General features: G+C 38.5%; 1 protein-coding gene across 3 annotated transcripts in view; it reads right to left on the reverse strand.

Moving 5' to 3' along the window:
• Positions 1–1,016: 1,016 nt before the first annotated feature.
• The window catches only part of ATG4C (autophagy related 4C cysteine peptidase), a 106,660-nt gene continuing 90,395 nt past the window's right edge, over positions 1,017–17,281 (reverse strand). For all 3 annotated transcript variants that reach the window (XM_068964868.1, XM_068964867.1, XM_068964869.1), the window contains one exon: positions 1,017–2,027. In XM_068964868.1, the coding sequence (XP_068820969.1) occupies positions 1,860–2,027 (168 nt within the window). In that variant the 3' untranslated portion in view covers positions 1,017–1,859. The remainder of the gene's footprint in view (positions 2,028–17,281) is intronic.

Raw genomic sequence — 17,281 nt, forward strand, 5'->3', positions numbered from 1 at the left:
TCAGACATGGGAATGATTGTGTTTTAAAACCTGTCTTGTCTGTGCAATATTCTGAATATCCTCAATATAATTCAATGTAAAGGAAGTTTCTGCCTCCTCTCACCTCAACTTTGTCCAGGGGTAATTTTGTCTCATTCCAATTCCTACTTAAAAATGATCCCCAAATATGCTGTGACAATAACAGAATGCTATCCTCTAATTCTAAGCTTGTATATAGTTATTGTAAGAGGACACTTACAATCAGTTCTGATTCATTTGAAGATATGGTGCTCTCATCTGATGTGTTTCTTATATTGATAGAATCCTGTGACTACTGCAGATATGTAGAATAACCAACTGCAATACTTTAGATGAATGAACTGTGGTATATAAAATCGTGTATAAAGCTGCATTGTATAAAACTGGGTGTACCACTGGCTTCTTGTACCTATACTACTTTTGCATACTAGGAAAATCAGTACTAGACTTAACTTGTCCAGATTTCACCTAGGATAAAGGAAAATTTTAGATTTCTGATTGTTTTTTCAATTCAATAACCATCTTCACTGGGAAATGCCAAACCTAGTCTCCCTCATCGGGCATACCAAAGCAGTCTATCTGCCCACTCTCTGTTTCAGTTTTGGATGCAGCTCTAAACCTAACCAACAGGCTTCCTGATGGAAAAAAAAAAAATCAATGAGTTTAAATGATACAGAATTGTATGTCTTTATGAGTCACCTTTTCACACTAAAACATGGAAGCTTCATAAAATAAGTTAATATTTTGCTTTCAAAGCAACAGTATTTGCCTTCATTATAAATAAACAGGATTCATTTGAGACAATGATTTTTCAAATGAAAGGATTAAAATAATCTCATTAAAACCAAAACAAAGGCATTTTATGTTCTTATGTCTTTATTAAAGTACTTACTTTATAAACCTGACTCAATAGTAACTCATATTTTTATTATTACAAATTTGCCTTTAATAATACATAATACACTTGAGGCAGATTTACCTTATAGATGGTCTCAGTTCTAAATACCACTACATTGATTTATACAAATAGCAAAAATCACATAGAAGAACATCTAGTGACAGCTTTCTTGGTACTTATCTTTAGATTTCAAAACTGTATAATAAGCCAAGTTTCCATAAATTTCATTTTTGAAAAGGGAAACAAACAATTTTGCCTTTATCTGCTTTGATTAGATGCAGTTATTATTAAAAATATAACCTTTAAATCTGTGGGGAAACCAAAACTTTACCTTTATTCCTCAGAGAAGGCTAACAGCAGGCAAAATAAGGAACTGTTATAGAATCATACTGTTAAGTATTAACTTAACTCAAAATTCTCATATAATTGTATCACATCACAGCTAAAAATTACTATTTAATATATCAAGATACATCCAAAAGTGTCCTTTGGTTGCATTAATATCAGGGGGCTTAGGCAGCACTTAAGATTCATTCTCTGGTCTTCTGGTGATTAGTATAAACTGAAGCTTTTGAAACTATTGGGTGATGCCGTTTGGGGGGGGCCCAATAGCACAAAACCTTCAGGAGAATAGTGGATCCCAGTGGAAGAATCTGAAGACTGAAAGACTTGCAGTTAAGGTAGATTTATCATTAGCAGAACTTCAAGAAAATAGGAATGTGGTCAGAATCACTTAATATTTATTAGAAATCAGGATTCGGTAAATCATTTCTCTTTCAGAAAAATATCTTTAAAATGTGTATATTTTCAACTGCTCTTTTGTTTAAAAGAACATATAAAATTAAGATACTAGTGAATATAAACCAGTTTTAAATGTACTTGTTTCTCTTCATTTTTCAACCTTCAAAGGATTTCTTCTCATCAAGCACAAATGTGCTAATCTTTAGAGCAAGACAAACTCTTCTGTGCTAAATCTTTTTATTCTTTTCTTTTCATCTTCTGAGAAAAGGTCTTCTTCATTGGTTGTAGTAGATGTAAAATCATAGTCTCTGGAATGACCATTTACAAAAGTAAATAAGGGATATTTCTCCTTAGAAGAAATTTTCAGCATCTGTAACAGAAAGTACAGAAGAATCCCTTATTGGATGCAATAGCGCACAGTAGGACCACATGATGAAATCTAAAGTTCTAGCCCTGAACTGCTCCTGTTAGCTTCTCCCATTTATATTTATCCAGTGCTACTGCTTTACTGTTCTGGCTAAAAAGACAAAAGTTGACCAGTACTTACTATATAGTTTATTTACAGCTAAATACCTACTTCCTCATTAGGATTAGACCACCAAAAATTAAGTATATTATCATTCCTACCCCAAGTCCCCCAAAGTAAAGTCTTCTGGTCACATTGTTTGAAGAGCTACTAGTGAGTTAAGATTTATCTTCTGTAACAGACAGTGAAACAAAACAGTATCACTGATTATGGCAAAATACTATGAATGACTGTTTAGTACCATAACGCAGAAAAAAAATTAAACTAAGTCAAAAAGATCCACTCTAATCTCAATTCTACAACTTACTTTGATGTGACTTTTGAAAAATCACTCTACCTCATCTATTTTTTTTAGGTATTCATTTTTTATTTTTATTTTTTTCTTTTTTAAAAAATATAAATTTATTTATTTTAATTGGAGGCTAATTACTTTACAATATTGTATTGGTTTTGCCATACATCAACATGAATCCGCCACGGGTGTACACATGTTCCCCATCCTGAACCCCCCTCCCACCTCCCTCCCCATACCTCATTTATAAAAGTGGGCAAAAGATATCCAATCTCCTTACCTCAGAGAAAAGTTAGGGATGACAAGCAGCAATGAAAAGTTATTTTTTTAAATAAACAAGTTTTATTTAAAAGACCAAAATATAAGTTTGGTCTTTTCAAAGACTTCCATTTAAAAAAATATATTTCTGCAATAATCTAGTCAATACAAAAACAGTGTTTGTATATACTGCAATAATCCATACTTTACATATTACCTTCTAAAGTTATGTTATATAATATGGAAGTAAAATAAGTAATACCTGGAATTTTGTGGGAACACCAACAACCTTTATATAACCTCTGTCAATTTGGGATTCATTGACAAGCCAATTAACTCATTCTAAACCATTTAAGTCTTTCTGTTAAACAGTCTATTTAAATATTAAAACAATTTTAATTTAGAAGTGAATAAAAATTTTTGAGTGAAGGATGTTTTTATAGAAATAAACATTTCTATAGGTAATCAGGGCTTATAAGAAGGATTCTGAAAATTTTATGTGGATTACAAAGAATGCTGAAAAAATATCAATAGTATTTATACATCATTAATAATTTTAGGAGCAAAAACTAAATTCTCTCAAATGTTGATATCCAAATGAAGGCTCATCAAATTCTTATATATTACATTTACAGATTCTCCTGAAACAAGGCTAAAATAAATACGTAGCCCTAGGATATGATACAATGTTAAATTTAAAATATTTCAATGAGACAGTTAATGAAATTCATTTTCTAACAGTGAAAATGAACCATTTAAAAACAATCAAGTACTTAAAAAGCCAGATGTGATGAAAATCTGACCCTATAAATTCATATTGTGCTCCTACTTTTTATTCTCAAATTTAATTTATATTCTAAAAAAATGGGAGAGAGAAGGGCAAAAATATGGAAATGAAAAAAAGACAGAGGGAGCTGGCATCTGATCAGGCATCTTTCACCTCCAGCCAATGGCTGGAATACAAGCCAAAATTGTTATCATTTTATATTCATTTAATGTCACTTGTAAAAGTCGAGTATCTAATAGGCAGGTATCATTGCATCATTTTTAATTCAATATAACAGAGCTAACATTATCATCTCTTCATCTTTTCTTTCAAAATCAAGAATTAAGTCATTTAGGTTTATTAGTTGTACTTTAACTAAAATTCAAATCTGTGCCCCAAGGCAAAATGTTAGAAAGGAACTCCCAGTCCTTTAATTATAAAATGCACCTACTTTTGCAAACCCACTTGCAATGTAAGGCCTTACAGCTGTTGCTGCTAAGTCGCTTCAGTCGTGTCTGACTGTGCGACCCCATAGACGGCAGCCCACTAGGCTCCTCTGTCCCTGAGATTCTCCAGCAAGAATACTGGAGTGGGTTGCCATTTCCTTCTCCAATGCATGAAAGTGAAAAGTGAAAGGGAAGTCGCTCAGTCGTGTCCGACTCTTAGCAACCCCATGGACTGCAGCCTACCAGGCTCCTCCGTTCACGGGATTTTCCAGGCAAGAGGACTGGAGTGGGTTGACATTGCCTTCTCCAGTCTTGGACAATACTGCAGCATGAATTCAGACTGAAAACCTGTATCAGTGCTGGCTTACAGTTCAAATTCTCAGGGAAGTTCTTTTTAACTCCCTCCACTCAGTGCCAAGGTTGAGAAGTGGAAGTTTCTTTTCTGTCCTTTTCTGTGGGAAACTTTATTTCCCTTTTAATTTTATATTTACTTAGGTTGTAGCCTTTCAGCGTCCTAGCTTTTTAATTGGGTCCCTTTTTCCTTATCATGGGTTGTTTTCTTTGTTCTTCAGTGACACATAAATTATGATATAAAACTGATAGCATCCTAAAATTAATAAAATTTTATAAGGCCTCATTATATATACATATTGATTCAGGCTTTGAGAATTATATTTTCTAACTTTTCTACATTTAAACATTTTTAAAGACTAGAAGATGAACAATAAATTGAAAAAAATGTGTAAATGAAAATTCGATTTATTTAGATAAGTTTAAATCTTATACCATAAAAAAACTTGCACACAATGTTTTTGGTGGCTTTATCCATAATTGCCAAAACTTGGAAACAACAAAGATGTCCTTCAATAGATGAGTGGATAAACTGTGATACACCCAGACAGGAGAAAATTACTATATACACTATATACTGTGTGATTCTCTCTATATGTACACAGACACACACAATGCATTTTTACATACACACACACACACAGTTAAGTTGAGCAATGTTAAGTGATAATCTAACAAATATAAACATGATATGTTAGGAAGAAGTAAATTTGGGACAAATAAAAATAAAAATGCCAATGGAGATTTAAATAATCTAGCTTATTCTCATTTTATAAATGGAAAAATTGAGACCCAAAGGATTTAAACTGTTTTTCCAAGATGACATAACAGCAACAGCAAAAAGAGATAAACTGAAAATGAATTACTGAGACACTGCCTTATCAACAAGCCTTTCAAAGTTCTAAGTACCATATCAAGAATTTTTCAGATTTTTTTAAAGAATAATCATTGATTTGAACATCTATGAGAAGGGAAAAGTTTAGTTTTCTTTTTTTACTACAAAATAGGATGCACTGTCAAAACATTAAGGTCCCTCCACAATGGATAATATAAAATCTACACCAAAAAAATTCCACATTAGGTTACCCATATGACTTGGGTATATCAATTGAGATAATATACAAAATAAAGATAATGAAAGTTATTTAATAACTTAGAGAAATAACTATTATATAATGGTAAAGGAAAAACAGCATATAACAGTAGATATAAAGTTTAATCTCAGTTTTGCTAAAATAATTTTAAACACGTACTTTAAGAAGTTTAAAGAAAATACAACAAAATATTAACAGTTATCTCTGAATGAAAGACTTAATGGTGATTTTTTTATACTTTTATCTTCCAAAATTTCTAATATGTATTTCTTACACAGTGAGGAGAAAACCAAGTTTCTGGTTTTTTGTTGTTTTTTTTTAACTTAAGCTAACTGGATTTACTATCCCATAGCTATATTTCTAAAGCAGTTCAGTAGTTTACGCAACAATAAGTTTAGAACAGGCAAGTCTTCTGTTCTAGTTTAATAAGACAGCTAAAGATACACTGAAGAGGCTTGATTGTCAAAAAGGCAAATCATAAATGTCTTTTTAAGAGGTCAAATATTTTATATAATTTTTCCTATGTCCTAAATTAATGGGTTTCAGAATTTACAAAGGAAAAACCTAGAGGACAAAAATCAAGTAATTTCTTCCATCATAAAGCTAGCAGTTGTAAAGTAAGAACAGAATGAGAACCAGATGACTCCTTCTCCCCAGCCCCAGAACCTTTTCTGCAAGTCTCTGCCACCACACATGTCAAATCAGACCCAGCACACAGCAGTCTGTACCTATGTGATCCATGCTGACCATGATGGAGGTAAATATTATGTAGGGGTTAGGTTCTAAATCAGGTCTTAACGTGAAAATCAAATATAGTAAAATATTACCTTCAAAAAGTCTTTAAATTATTTAAAGGGTGTTATGCATAATTCTGTGTATACAACCATGTTTAGTAACATGTATAAGTGTACAGTATAGTGTGGTATACAGCAATGCACAATATGAAATAAAAAGTACACATGGACAAATACTTATCATTGAACTGAAGTAAGTTAAACGTGCATGTGATGATAATTCCATTCTGTTCCCTCACTGCTGCTGCTGCTGCTAAGTCGCTTCAGTCATGTCCGACTCTGTGCGACCTCAGACGGCAGCCCACCAGGCTCCGCTGTCCCTGGGATTCTCCAGGCAAGAACACTGGAGTGGGTTGCCGTTTCCTTAAATCCCTGTAGTTGAACTTTTAGCCCTTAATATGTTCAGTCACTCAGTCGTGTCTGACTCTTTGTGACCCCATGAACTGCAGCCTGCCAGGCTCCTCTGTCCATGGGGATTCCCAAGGCAAGAATACTGGAGTGGGTTGCCATGTCCTCCTCCAGGGGACCTTCCCAACCCAGGGATCAAACCCAGGTCTCTCGCACTGCAGACAGATTCTTTACCATCTGAGCCACCAGGAACTAACCATCTACATACAAGAAAATAAAGACTCATATTAGAAAAATCAAATAAATACATGTATTCTAACACACCCGGCTGAGCGATGAATACAAAAGTTGAGGGGTAAGTGAGAGTCTAAAATACTAAACCATAGGGGCCTCAGCATTCTTCACTTCCTGCTCTGGGAGCACAGAGAGGCAACATACATTCTACAGAGAGATGGAAGATTTTTTCTCTGAAAAAATAAAACAACCCTAGAGAAAAGATTACCACTTAATAACATTTGGGGGTCACCTAGTAAAATGTAAGGCTCATCACCTGATCATCTTAGTATGAAGGTCACCAGCTAAAAAGCCATACTCAAACACAGGGAACATCTACTCAGCTCTTTAGTGCCCCACTTTCAAGTATAAACAGACACAGAAGATCACCAGTCATTTGGAGGAAAGCATCAAATGGAAAATTGGAAGATTAAAACAAAAAATAGAAAACCAACCAAATAAAAAAGGATCTAAAAGGAAGGGAACATAAAAAGCAAAGGAAATGGAGAAAATTTTCAAAATTACTATAATTAATTTCCTTGGGGGAGAAGAGAAGGTAATACACCCACTAAAAAATGAAAGAATGCTATGAAGAATGAGTAATAGAAAAATATAAATAACTCCTAGAAATGTAAATATCATGATTGAAATTTGAGAATAAAAGCATTAAAAGATGGAGAAAATCCCCTAATACAAAAAGATAAAGACAAAGAAAATAAAAGGAAAAAAATACAGGAAAATCAGAGGACAATTCAGAGGGTCCAACAACCATATAATAAAAATTCCAGAAAGAAAGAATGAAGAAAAACAAAAGATAGGAAATAATGTTATATCTATTTAAAAAAAAAATTTTATTCTCAGACTGGAAGGAAACAATCAAGGAAAAGGAATAAACCAGGACACACAATGAAGTTTTAGAATACTAAGGATAATTAGTAATAGCTAACACATTATATAGTACCTACAGAGTACTAATCTAGTAATCATTTAATCTTCATAATGATGCTACTGAGAGGTAGCTATTATTATTTTCATTCCATGAGAACACTGATGCACAGAGAGGTTAACCAGAGAGCCCAGAGGTATACAGTCATGAGATGGTGGAGTCAGGATTCAAATCTGAAAACTTTCAGAAAGGAAAAAAAGTTTACATTCAGAGGAAAATAATCCACAGTGACATTAAGCTTCTCAACAGCAACACTGGATGCTAGAAGGGAGCAGAGCAATGTCTCTAACGTTTGGTGGGGCAGGAGGCAGGGGATTATTCCATTCTAGAATTCTATATAATATCAATAAATGAAAAGATAAAGATGGTCAGACATGCAAGAACTCAAAAACTTTATCATCTACTCATACTTTTCTTTGAAAGTATGCTTTCATACTAGAAACTATGCTTCAGCAAAATGAAAGTGAAAGTTGCCCAGTCGTGTCCGACTCTTTGTGACCCCATGGACTATCCATGGAATTCTCCAGGCCAGAATACTGGAGTGGGTAGCCTTTCCCTTCTCCAGGGGATCTTCCCAACCCAGGGATCGAACCCAGGTCTCCCACATTGCAGGCAGACTCTTTAACATCTGAGCCACAAAGGAAGCCCAAGAATACTGGAGTGGGTAGCCTATTCCTTCTCTAGCGGATCTTCCCAACCCAGGAATCAAACTGAGGTCTCCTGCATTGCAGGCGGATTCTTTACTAACTGAGCTATCAGAGAAGCCCATGCTTCAGCAAAACAAGGGATTAAACTAAATAAAGATTCAGAAGATAGGGGATCCAATGGAGAAAGGCAGCATTAGGAAGTTCCAAACAGACAATTCTGCGTCAAGTCTAGAGAAGAAAGAAGACTGCAGTCAAGAGAAAACTGAGAGAGAAAAGTCTCCAGAAAAAAGAAGGAAAGAAGAAAATGATATATTTTCTTACATTTATATTCATGAAAAATTTGCTGCTAGGTACTTGACAGATATGAGTAAAAAATTAAAGGAAATATCAGTCAGTATGGGATTCCCAGGTGGCCCAGTGGTAAAAAAAAATTAATCTACAATGCAGGAGACATGGGTTCATTCCTGGACCAGGAATATCCCCTGGAGAAGGAAATGGGAACCCACTTCAGAATTCTTGCCTGGGAAATCCCACGGACAGAGGAGCCTGATGGGCTACAGCCCATGGGGTCACAAAGAGTCGGTCACGACTTAGTGACTAAACAACAACAAACGACAACTCAGTATGTGCAAAGGAAATAAAAAGGGGAGAGGTAGTATTTACTCCAAGAAAATAAAATTTAGAGAGAAAAGAAATGTGATCATAGTATACCATGTGATTAGTGAGCAACATTATGTCGTTGCTGCTGTTGTTTGGTCAGTGGCTCAGTGAGTAAAGAATCTGCCTGCAAAGCAGGAGACCTGGGTTCAATTTCTGGGTCAGGAAGATCCCCTGGAGAAGGAAACAGCAACCTACTCCAGTATTTTTACCTGGAGAATTCCATGGACAGAGGAGCCTGGTGGCTAGTCAATGGGGTCAGAAAGAGTCAGATATGATTGAGTGACTAACACTTTCATTTTCACAGTAGTCAGATAAGAGAATGTTGGAACTGCACAATTATTCAAGAGTATGGGGCATCATGTTGGTAACTTTCAAACAGCTCAGAAAAAAAATTATTTGTATTATATTTACAACGTTTCTATAAGGATGGAATTATTCTAATTTTTTATAAAGACAAAATAAAGTGTATTAAACAAGAACTGAGTGAATTTATCACCAGCAAATAGCACAAAAGAAACAGTAAAGGAATTGTTCAGAAAGAAGTAAAATAATCCCAGAGGAAAATAAAGTAATACAGGAAAGATTGAAGGGCATCACAAAGGATAACACTGACTATTTAAAAAATAACACCATGTGGAATTTAAAATGTGTATAGGGTTAAATTATATGATAATAAAACACAAAAAACAGGCTTCAAGGAAATAAATATTACTAGACACTTCCTTGTAGCTCAAACAGTATAAAAATCTGCTTGCAATGCAGGAGACCAGGGTTTGATCCCTGGGTCGAGAAGATCCTCTGGAGAAGGGAATGGAAATCCACTCTAGTACACTTGCCTGGAGAATTCCATGGACACAGGAGCCTCGTGGGCGACAGTTCATGGGGTCGCAAAGAGTCGGACACAACTGAGCGACTAACTAACACACACACAGTTCTGCACAGGCCACCACCACCAGGGTACTACATAGAGAGGAGACTGAACACTACCCTGTCTTCCTGTAAAAAGGCCTATTTACTTAGCTAGAGCTTCATCCCAAGGGACAGGCTTTAGTAATCCTCAAATATACAGGCAAAGGAGGCACTCCCAGGGAAATTAGGCAGGGAGACACCATCCCTGAGCGCTCCTGTAGCCTCACTACAGTGCAGCAAGACTCCCTACGATGGAGCTTAAACACTGTCAAGGGCCCCCCTTTTTGTAACTGTCATCCAGGGGACACCATCAAATCTCCTGGTCTGGAGTCCAGCAGTTACTGACTGTGGCCCTGCAAAACTGCATCAGTTCAGTTGCTCAGTTATGTCTGACTTTTTGCAACCCCATGGACTGCAGCACATCAGGCTTCCCTGTCCATCACCAACTCCCAGAGCTTACTCAAATACATGTCCATCAAGTCGGTGATGCCATCCAACCATCTCATTCTCTGTCGTCCCCTTCTCCTCCTGCCTTCAATCTTTCCCAGCATCAGGGTCTTTTCAAATGAGTCCGCTCTTTGCATCAGGTGGCCAAAGTATTGGAGTTTCAGGTTCAGCATCAGTCTTTCCAATGAACACCCAGGACTGATTTCCTTTAGGATGGACTGGTTGGATCTCCTTGCAATCCAAGGGACTCTCAAGAGTCTTCTCCAACACCACAGTTCAAAAGCATCAATTCTCTGGCACTCAGCTTTCTTTATAGTCCGACTCTCACATCCATCCATGACTACTGGGAAAACTATAGCTTTGACTAGACAGACCTTTGTTGGCAAAGTAATGTCTCTGCTTATTAATATGCTGTCTAGGTTGGCCATAACTTTTCTTCCAAGGAGCAAGCGTCTTTTAATTTCATGGCTGCAGTCACCATTTGCAGTGATTTTGGAGCCTAAAAGAATAAAGTCACCGTTTCCATTGTTTCCCCATCTATTTCCCATGAAATGATGGGACCAGATGCCATGATCTTAGTTTTCTGAATGTTAAGTTTTAAGCCAACTTTTTCACTCCTCTTTCACTTTCATCAAGTGGTTCTTTACTTCTTTGCTTTATGCCAAAAGGTGATGTCATCTGTGTATCTGAGGTTACTGATATTGATCCCCTCAATCTTGATTCCAGCTTGTGCTTCATCCAGGCTGGCATTTCACATGATGTACTCTGCATATAAGTTAATTAAGCAGGGTGACAGTATACAGCCTTGACGTACTCCTTTCCCAATTTGGAACCAGTCTGTTGTTCCATGTCCAGTTCTAACTGTTGCTTTTTAACCAGCATACAGATTTCTCAGGAGGCAGATCGGGTGGTCTGGCATTTCCATCTCTTTAAAAAATTTTCAGTTTGTTGTGATCCACATAGTCAAAGGCTTTGACATAATCAATAAAGCAGAAGTAGATGTTTTTCTGGAAGTCTCTTGCTTTTTCAATGATCCAATGGATGTTGGCAATTTGATCTCTGGTTCCTCTGCCTTTTCTAAATCCAGCTTGAACATCTGGAAGTTCACAGTTCATGTATTATTGAAGCCTGCCTTGGAGGATTTTGAGCATTACTTTGCTAGCATGTGAGATGAGTACAATTGTGCAGTAGTTTGAACATTCTTTGGCATTGCCTTTCTTTGGGATGGAATGAAAACTGACCATTTCCAGTTCTGGGGACATTGCTGAGTTTTCCAAATTTGCTGGCATACTGAATGCAGCAGTTTCATAGCATCATCTTTCAGGATTTGAAACAGCTCAATTGGAATTCCATCACCTCCACTAGCTTTGTTCGTAGTGATGCTTCCTAAGGCCCACTTGACTTCATATTCCAGGATGTCTGACTCTAGGTAAATGATTACACCATCATGGTTATCTGGGTCATGAAGATCTTTTTTGGATAATCCTTCTGTGTATTCTTGCCACCTCTTAACATCTTCTGCTTCTTTTAGGTCCATACCATTTCTGACCTTTATTGAGCCCATCTTTGCATGAAATCATCACTTTCATGCAAATCATCAGATTTCATGCAAATCATCACTGATCATCGCCTCTTGGCAGAGAACTCGAATTCTGGTTCTGGTCTGGTCTGATTTCTGGTAGGGCTGAGTTCCAGTCCTCCCCTCTCTGGAGGCCCAGGGAAAAGTCCCATAATGCCTGGGTATCTGTAGGTGGCAGGAGACATCTGTAAGGCCATCCCTTTCGCCCATCCTCTCCCTTCTCCTTTCAACCTGGCTTCCTTTCCTCCCTTGAAATCTTTGATGTTAGTACTTGGATCTGAAGTTCTGTGTCTCTATAGGAGGTTTTCTGAGAGACTGTATTCTTGTATTTAAGGGCTTCCCTGGTGGTGCAGAGGTTAAAGCGTCTGCCTGCAATGTGGGAGACCTGGGTTCGATCCCGGGGTCAGGAAGATGCCCTGGAGAAGGAAATGGCAACCCACTCCAGTATTCTTGCCTGGAGAATCCCATGGAGGGAGGAGCTTGGTGGGCTACAGTCCACAGGTCGCAAAGAGTTAGACACGACTGAGCGACTGAGCGACTTCACTTTCACTTTGCATGAAATGCTTCCCTGGTACCTCTAATTTTCTTGAAGAGATCTCTGGTCTTTCTCATTCTGTTGTTTTCCTCCATTTCTTTGCACGGATCACTGAGGAAGGCTTTCTTGTCTCTCCTTGCTATGCGTTGGAACCCTGCATTCAAACGGGCTTATCTTTCTTTTTCTCCTTTGCCTTTAGCTTCTCTTCTTTCCTCAGTTATTTGCAAGGCCTCCTCAGACAACCATTTTGCCTTTCTGCATTTCTTTTTCTTGGGTTTGGTCTTGATCACTGCCTCCTGTTACAATGTCATGAACCTCCGTCCATAGTTCTTTAGGCACTCTATCAGATCTAAACCCTTGAATCTATGTGTCACTCTCACTGTATAATCCTAACGGATTTGATTTAGGTCATACCTGAATGGTCTAGTGGTTTTCCCCACTTTCTTCAATTTAAGTCTGAATTTGGCAGCAAGAAGTTCATGATCTGAGCCACAGTCAGCTCCTGGTCTTGTTTTTGCTGACTGTATAGAGCTTCCCCATCTTTGGCTGCAAAGAATATAATCAATCTGATTTTGGTATCAACCACCTGGTGATGTCCATGTGGAAAGTCTTTCTTGTGTTGTTGGAAGAGGGTGTTTGCTATGACCAGTGCATTTTCTTGGCAAAACTCTATTAGCCTTTGACCTGCTTCATTTTGTACCTCAAGGCCAAATCTGCCTGTTACTCCAGGTATCTCTTGACTTCCTACTTTTGCATTCCAGTCCCCTATAATGAAAAGGACATCTTTTTGGGGTGTTAGTTCTAGAAGGTCTTGCAGGTCTTCACAGACCCATTCAGCTTCAGCTTCTTCAGCATTACTGGTCAGGGCATAGACTTGGATTACTGTGATATTGAATGGTTTGCCTTGGAAACGAACAGACATTCTGTTGTTTTTGAGATTGAATCCAAGAACTGCATTTTGGACTCTCTTGTTGACGATGATGGCTCCTTCATTTCTTCTAAGCGATTATTGCCCATACTAGTAGATATAACAGTCATCTGAGTTAAATTCAGCCATTTCAGTCCATTTTAGTTCACTGATTCCTAAAATGTCAATGTTCACTTCTGCCATCTCCTGTTTGACCACTTCCAGTTTGCTTTAATTCATGGACCTAACATTCTAGGTTCCTATGCAATATTGCTCTTTATAGCATCGGACCTTGCTTCTATCACCAGTCACATCCACAACTGGATGTTGTTTTTGCTTTCACTCCATCTCTTCATTCTTTCTGGAGTTGTTTCTCCACTGATCTCCAGTAGCATATGGGGCACTTACTCACCTGGGGAGTTCATCTTTCAGTGTCTTATCTTTTCGCCTTTTCATACTGTTCATGGGGTTCTCAAGGCAAGAATATGGAAGTGGTTTGCCATTCCCTTCTCCAGTGGACTCATTTTGACAGAACTTTCCACCATAACCCGTCTGTCTTAGGTGGCCCTACAGGGCATGGCTTAGTTTCATTGAGTTAGACAAGGCTGTGGTCCATGTAATCAGTTTGGAGTTAGTTTTCTGTGATTGTGGTTTTCATTCTGTCTGCCCTCTGATGGATAAGGATAAGAGGCTTATGGAAGCTTCGTGATGGGAGAGATTGATCCAGGAGAAAGAAGCAGTGTCCACGCAAGAGACTGACCCAGACTTGCCTGTGAGTGTCCAGGAGTCTCCAGCGGAGGCATGGGTCGGTGGTGGACTGCTGAAGGGTGGGGGGCACTGAGTGCAGCAGTGCATGCATGGGACCTCTTGAAGGAGGTTGCCATTATCTTCATTACCTCCACTACAGTTTGGCCCCTGGTGGCTCAGAGGTAAAGCATCTGCCTGCAATGCAGGAGACCTGGGATTGATCCCTGGGTCAGGAAGATCCCCTGGAAAAGGAAATGGCAACACACTCCAGTACTCTTGCCTGGACAATCCCATGGACAGAGAAGGTAGACTACAGTCCATGGACCGCAAAGATTCAGGTGACTTCACTTTTACTTTCTCACTTTATAGTTTGGCCTCAGCTCAAACAACAGGGAGGAAACACAGCCCTGCCCATCAACAGAATATTGGATTAAAGATTTACTGAGCATGGCCCCAACGATCAGAACAAGACCCAGACCCAAAACTGCATTTAGCTGCATATTTTAAAAGCTGCTGACTGAACCTAGATAGTATATTCAAAAGCAGAGACATTACTTTGCCGACTAAGGTCTGTCTAGTCAAGGCTATGGTTTTTCCAGTGGTCATGTATGGATGTGAGAGTTGGACTGTGAAGAAGGCTGAGCGCCGAAGAATTGATGCTTTTGAACTGTGGTGTTGGAGAAGACTCTTGAGAGTCCCTTGGACTGCAAGGAGATCCAACCAGCCCATTCCAAAGGAGATCAGTCCTGGGTTTTCTTTGGAAGGAATGATGCTAAAGCTGAAACTCCAGTGCTTTGGCTACCTCATGCGAAGAGCTGACTCATTGGAAAAGACTCTGATGCTGGGAGGGATTGGGGGCAGGAGAAGAAGGGGACAACAGAGGGTGAGATGGCTGGATGGCATCACCGACTCGATGGACGTAAGTTTGAGTGAACTCTGGGAGTTGGTGATGGACAGAGAGGCCTGGCATGCTGCAATTCATGGGGTCGCAAAGGGTTGGAAACGACTGAGTGACTGAACTGAACTAACTGAGGGTCTGGCACCCCATCAGCCTGAAATTAGGTGTTAAATGAGGTTCCCCCCCTTGAAACACTGACAGGTCTCAGTATGCTCTAAACAACATAGGTATATCAAGAATAAACCAGGTGGTACTCCAAAAAGAGCCAGGATGGGTGAGCACCCTGCGTCCTGCCCTGGTGCACAGCAGTCAAGGCACAAGATGGCTAGGCAAACCCCCCAACCCCACCATACCCATGCAACAGCTGATCCACAAAAGGGCCAGGCAAGTGCCTTGAACTCCACCCACCCCTCACAAATACAAAACTTTAACTAATCCTTACCTACACCATGCAGACATTGAGCCACAACTGGGGTAGGTAAGCAATTTATGTTCTGCCCTCCCTGCACAATGGCCAAGCCACAATCAGGCCAGGCAAGGGCCCTGAGCCCAACCTTCCCCACACAGCAGCCTCAGCCCTATCACATCTGGTAGGCACACAGCCCACACAAAGGACTCCCATAGAGTACCTGACACTGGTGACCAGAGGAGAGTGCATTTCTGAGCCACACGGTACAGCTCCTATATAAGATCACTCCTTCAGACAGAGGCAGCCATGGTAGCTAATACACACAGACAAACAGACAGGCAAAAGGAGGAGACACAGGAATATGTTCCAAACCAAAGAACAAAGCAAATCCCTCCCCCAAAAGCTTCATTAAACAGAGATAAGCAACCTATCTGATAAAGAGTTCAAAACAATGATCATAAAGAGCCTATGATCTCAGGAGAAGAATGCATGAGCAAAATGAGAATTTCAAAAAAAGACAGAAAATATAAGAAAGTACCAAACAGAAGTTGCAACAACTGAAAAATACACTAGAGGGGTTCAAGAGCAGAATGGCTTTCAAACAGAAACACCAATCTGGAAGACAGGCAATGGAAAACATCCAGACAGAGCGGAGATATGAAAAAATAATTAAAAGAAGACAGGATCTCTTGAGGGACTTTCGGGGCAATATCAAGCAGAATACTGTTTCGATTATAGTGATCTCAGAAGGAGAAGACAGAGAGAAAGGACCAAAAAGTTATTTGAATAATGTCTGAAAATTTCCATAATTGGGGAAAGGACACAGATACCCAGGTCTAAGAAGCCCAGAGAATTCCAAATAAGATGGACCCAAAGGAAAACATACCAGCCACATTATAATGGTAAAAGTTAAGGATAAAAAGAGAATCTTAAAAGCAGAAAGAGAATGGCAATTTATTTTGTACCAGGGAAAGCCCATGATGCTATGAGCAGATTTTCAGCAGAAACTTCACAGGCCAGGAAAGGAGTGGTATGACATATTCAAAGTGCACAGAGGAAAAAACTGCCAACTAAGAATTCTCTACCCAGCAAACTTATCTTTCAAAATTGAAGGACAGATTAAGAGTTTTACAAATAAATAAAGCTAAAAAGTTTATCACCACTAAAACACTACAAAAAATGCTAAAGGGACTTCTCTAAGTTAAAAAGAAAAGCACTAATTACTAAGAAAGCATATAAAAGTAAAAATCTCAGTGGAAGAGGTAAATAAATGATAAAGGTAGTAAATCAGTCACTTATAAAGCAAGTACAAATGGTAAAAGACAAAAGCAGTACAAAAACTTTAAAAATGTATTAGTCAAAGTGAAGTTGCTCAGTCATATCCGACTCTTTGTGACCCCATGGACTGTAGCCTATCAGGCTCCTCCATCCATGGGATTTTCCAGGCAAGAGTGCTGGAGTGGATTGCCATTTCCTTCTTCAGGGGATCTTCCCGAGCCAGGAATCAAACCCAGGTCTCCCACATTGCAGGCAGACACTTTACCGTCTGAGCCACCAGGGAAGCCCAATAATTAGTCAAGGGATACATAAAATAATAAGATGTAAAATATGTCAGCAAAAATATCAAACATGGAGTCAAAATGAATGTGTTCAAAATTAAGTTACTATCAACTTAAAAGAGACTGCTATATACAGAGAATGTTATGTGACTCTCACAGTAAGCACAAAGGGAAAAAAGTAAATATACAAAAGAAAGTCAGAAAGGAATGCAAATACATATGCCGCCTACAAG

Source organism: Capricornis sumatraensis, chromosome 2 (assembly GCF_032405125.1).
Source record: "Capricornis sumatraensis isolate serow.1 chromosome 2, serow.2, whole genome shotgun sequence".
Lineage (NCBI taxonomy): Eukaryota > Metazoa > Chordata > Mammalia > Artiodactyla > Bovidae > Capricornis > Capricornis sumatraensis.